Source organism: Plectropomus leopardus, unplaced genomic scaffold (genome assembly GCF_008729295.1).
Source record: "Plectropomus leopardus isolate mb unplaced genomic scaffold, YSFRI_Pleo_2.0 unplaced_scaffold10617, whole genome shotgun sequence".
In the NCBI taxonomy this organism is placed as follows: domain Eukaryota; kingdom Metazoa; phylum Chordata; class Actinopteri; order Perciformes; family Serranidae; genus Plectropomus; species Plectropomus leopardus.
The window spans coordinates 1-4,888 of NW_024611193.1; the positions used below are offsets into that span (position 1 = coordinate 1).

At 39.0% G+C, this 4,888-nt stretch overlaps 1 protein-coding gene across 1 annotated transcript; it reads right to left on the minus strand.

Annotated features, from left to right (window-relative positions):
- Positions 1-659: 659 nt before the first annotated feature.
- LOC121963253 (alpha-actinin-1-like) lies at positions 660-4,437 on the minus strand. The gene is made up of 6 exons (XM_042513571.1): positions 4,305-4,437; positions 4,006-4,131; positions 3,223-3,327; positions 1,793-1,940; positions 970-1,120; positions 660-822 (listed from the first exon to the last, which is right to left on the minus strand). The coding sequence occupies exons 1-6, from the start codon at positions 4,335-4,337 to the stop codon at positions 675-677; spliced, it is 711 nt and encodes a 236-aa protein (XP_042369505.1). The 5' UTR covers positions 4,338-4,437; the 3' UTR covers positions 660-674.
- Between the last annotated feature and the right edge of the window lie 451 nt (positions 4,438-4,888).

Below are 4,888 nucleotides of genomic sequence, written 5' to 3' on the forward strand. Positions count from 1 at the left end.
GTACACAGGGCTGCAACTAATGATTATTTTCATTAACAAATAATCATCTCGCCCATGAAAAATTAAAAGAATTGTGAAAAATTCTCATATATCATTTACAATTTTAAGTGAGAAAGAAAAGCTGCAAATTCTCACATTTAAGAGAGAACCAGCAAATGTTTCACTTTTTTTCCTCGAAAAATGGCTAAAACAACAAATCAACTATTGAAATATTTGGCGATTCAATTGTTGCAGCTCTGGCTGAAATGCAGATAGAGATAATAGGTTTGTGATACATTGTAAGAGTTGTTCACATGGCAACAAATATTCTCTCTAAACATGCTTTCTTGTTTAGAACTTTTGGGAAAATAAGGACAAAATGGAAAAAACACACTACTGCTTCATAATTATAACAACAACAACAACAACAACAATAACAAATAATAATAATAATAACAATAATAAATATAGTGCTTTTCAAGGTTCCCAAGGCCACTTAACAGAGTAGGAAAGGACAAGTAAATACATAAATAAACAAACAAATAGAAAAAAAGAACAGAAATACGATTTACACAGAGAGCGCTATAAAGTCCTTGGATTGAGGTGTGGCGACAAACACGCCACGCGATCTTCTCACATCCAGGTATGTGGAAGCATCAGTTTCTCATGATCTTGTAACGGTCACCAACATCTGATCAGAGACTTACGCACACATATAACAGGCTTATTCGTACCTCCAGTGACTCTTTGCGGCTCTGGGTGAGGGCTCCCAGGACATCCCATTGATCACAGATCTTCTGGCAGCGAGCATTGACGCTGGCAGAGTCGTAGTAATCCAGCTCACTGGAAACACACAGATTTCATATGAGATTCTAAACTAATACACCGATAAATTATGCAGAAGGTTTTTCCTGTCAGGACTATTTCTCTCGACAGTGTGACCTGTCAGGTCAACGGCTGTTTATCACTCCACACTTCTTCTTTCCTTACTTGAGTTCTTGTGCAATGGCGGCGATCTGCTCCACTCTGTCCTGATGGGCTGCCAGGTCGCTCTCAAAGGCCTCGTGTTTTCGTAGCAATGCCTTCACTTCTGACAGGGTGGAAGTCTCATAGTCTTTCTGGGTCAGCATGGCCTCCTTACCTGCATACAAACACAATTCATTCAAGCTCTCAACCTGTAAAAAGCTGCAGAGAAGCTCAAAACAGCAAAACACACAAAAAACAGCATCGATTTCGTGCTTTAACACTGACTGGTTAAATACAGGGCTCTCACGCATTTTTACCAATGATACATTTCACACATAGTTTCTGCTATCAGGCACATACATGAGGGGAGAGATGAAATGTGGGGAGAAATTAAGAAACACATGATAGTGGACAAAACGTCACACAGCGATGCATATCAAAGCTATGTGATGTCGAAGGCTGCAGAAAATAAATTTAAAATGTTGCCTAATTACATCAAAAATTTTATTATAAACTACAAAATTCCATGACGTTTCCAAAACTTTTATGATTTTTACTGATTCAATGCCTTTTTCAGGCCTGGAAAAAGTGATTGCGATATTCCATGACTGTAAATAAAGCTCAATGCTGTGTTTGTCTTTTTTAAAATCTTATTTATTACATCCACTTTGACAAAAAGTGCTGTTGGATGAAGAGGAGACAAAAGATTTAAGAGGGACGTGTAATCATGAAACTGGGGCAAGATTTTTGCAAAAACAAGAGTATCCATCTTGATCTCAGAGAGGTGATTCAGCACAGTGTAAAGTGTGTTCATCTAGTGTGAACGTGTGTGTGATGATTTAAGTACCATCGGTCCAGGATTCATGGATCGCAGCCTTCTGGTGGAACTTCTCAGCCAAGTGCTCCAGTCTCTCCAGACGTCTGATCTCGCTGAGGATCCACTCCTCGTAGCCTTTTTCTGCTCCTTCCAGAGTGTGCCACGCTCCGTTGATGTCCTGAGAGCAAACAGCAGCAGCAGTTACTGACATGAATCCCTCACTGCAGAGTAAAGTGTGGCTCCTGTTTCTCTGTCTGTGTATTTCACATATAGCAGAATAAAACGCTGCTCCCGCGACCATAAACCTTTCCAAAATGAACAGTATGAATTAAATGGTGTGACCCTCTACAGAGTATTCTGTTGTAATATCTGAAAGAACTTCACTTAAAGTTGATCGAGGACATTTCTGTTCATCGTATGATGGCAAAAAGCAACTTTTTGAATTTGAGGACATCAATGTGATTTTGTCTAAATGCACTGAGCATGAAGCATTTATCAAACTAAGACATGCCAAAGATATTTCATGTGATAGTTGTGGATTTGAAGTGGGGCTGTGTGAGACACTTATGCATATTGGGTGTATTACATTCAGTAACTGGTGGTCGGCGTGCATCTCAGCTTGCAAAAACAGACGGAGGCTAGCGTGACTGGTATCAAGTTAGAAGACCTGAGGAATCTCAGACTACCAACCAGGGTGGTACCACCTGAAGATATCTGAATAAAAATGGGTTCTTTGGGTACCTATGAGTCTCCCCTTTACAGACATGCCCACTTTATGCTAGTCCCATGCAGTTTTTTTTGCTGCCATTTGATTCCTTATTAAGACAACCCTGGTCAGAATTTCTTCATTTTGGTAATATGGACTTCGAAACTTTTTTGAAATGCAAAATACTGAAACTGAAAATGTGATTCAAAAATGTGGTTAAACACAATAACATTAAAAAAAAATCATTTGACAGGCTTAAACTATTTAGAATGAATACCAGCTGATAGTGATTGGTGACCAATTGATCTGAGCAACCTTATCTGGTGGTGATCAATTCATAAACTCTGCACATCCCCTACTTTGGCTGCTTAAAGTCGAGACAGTGAGTTGACTGCGTACTGAGAGATTTTTGTAGCTGCTGAATGTATTTAGTGGAAACACTGAATTTGTCTCAGTGCAGTTTTACTTACATATGTGCACTTTACTGTTTTGTTTCATCGCTTACTGAGAAGCTAACCCAACAACAACTCAAAACTAAAGAGGCCTCAGATAGTGGGAACAAGTCATTGAGTCCAATTTGTGACTGAGATTGAGTTTAAGTGCAGATGTGAATCTTTCAGAGCAGATCTTTGCTCATCAGTGTGTATGTATATCAGTTTTTTTGCTATTTGAATTTTCCCCAAGATCATATTTTCCGCAGTTTGTTAAGTATTCAAACATCTTTAGAATCTGATTTGTATGAATGCGAACGTACAGAAACCATGCGTCCCTCTGATGGCATGAAGGCAGGTCTGTTGCTGAGTCTCAGTTTAGTCTGCAGAGTGTTGAAGCTGATCTCCAGCTGGCATTTCTCTTGGACCTGAAGACACAAAGACAAGTTGACTCACGACAAGACAAGTTGGGGCTATATTTTTGAATTTGTGTAAAGCATTTGGTACAGTCAACCATAATGTTTTACTGTCTAAACTCTCCAGATTTAATTTCTCATCTGGAGCACTAGCATTAATGTCTTCATATTTATCAAATAGGATGAAATGTGTTGGAGTCTGTGATGCACTGTGTAGTTACATGAAGTGTACATGGGTGCACAAGGGTCCATGTTGGGTCCGCTGTTATTTAGCCTTTCCATTTATAATCTCCCAAAATAGTGCCATGACAAGGAAATACAAATGTATGCAGACAATACTGTTGTGTATATACCTGAGTACCTAGCTAACAACTGCATTAGAAAAAAATACACAGTGGCTTGATCAGTCCTGTCTGAGTCTAAATGTCAGTAAAACAAAAAGTTTGAATATTTTTTTCCTAAACTATGGTACAACATCCTAATGCGAACATTAATATTGAAGGTGAACTGACTGACATGGTCAGTGATTTTAAATATCTTGGTATGATTCTGGATCAAAATTTGAACTTAAGCTACATGAGCTATAATCTGGAACTGTGCATCTAATGGTAACATTTATGTTTTGGACTATACGTGGTCCCCTTTAAATAAAATAAATAAAACAAAATACATTTTAGATATATTTTTCACCTTGGGTGGTTTGTGAACACAGCGGTAGTCTCTGAAGTCCTCCTGTTTTGCCTGCATGTCATTCACTGTCTTCTCCTGGGTTCGGTTCTCCAGCCAGGGGATGGTCCGGCGGATCCACTCCAGCAGCTGAGGACAGGAAGACAAGGAGGGAAAACAATTACCCAGTGTAAACAAGGCTCTGATATTTTCTCATTGATAAATTAAATATCAGTTGCTCAGTGTATCTGCTAATTTAACTTAACAAAGTTAAGAGGTCTAGGGAGCTCAGGTGTAAACATGCTGAGAGGTTTTGTACTAACCTCACTGGCCAGTTTCTCGTAGTCCTCCATCATCTGCTCGTTCTCCTGGTTGACAGCCAGCACTTTGCAGATGCGGTTGGCGGCTGTCTCAGCCTATCAGGAAACAGAGTGATGAGTAGTGCTCGCAGTGACTGGAGTCCACTCACTGTGCCCAAAGCTTAGTGAGAACATTCAGTGGAGTTACAGAGTTTTTAATTGATGCTGTGCATTAAAACAAATACTGCAACCCCCTGCAAATGACCATTTCTATATAATTTGCTCACCCCATGTTACATGGAGGAAAACTTGTTTTTGTCTCATGCCTGTCAGGAATGAAGAATCCAAAAACTGAGAAAATTCTACATAAATTGAAGTAAACCAGGTTCATGTTTAACAGCAAAACTGCATTAAAAACCTGTTAAACTTTCACAAATCTTGTGCAGTAAAATCCAAGTCTCATTTATCCAGACATATGCTTAGTACTCAACAAACACTACACTTTCACCATAGTTTTACTATTTAACCCTTTGAAACTTGGAGTGACATTATTTTCTTTTTTTCAAAAAAGTGGAAAAAAGGTAATGAGCAACTTGGTAAGAAATGTC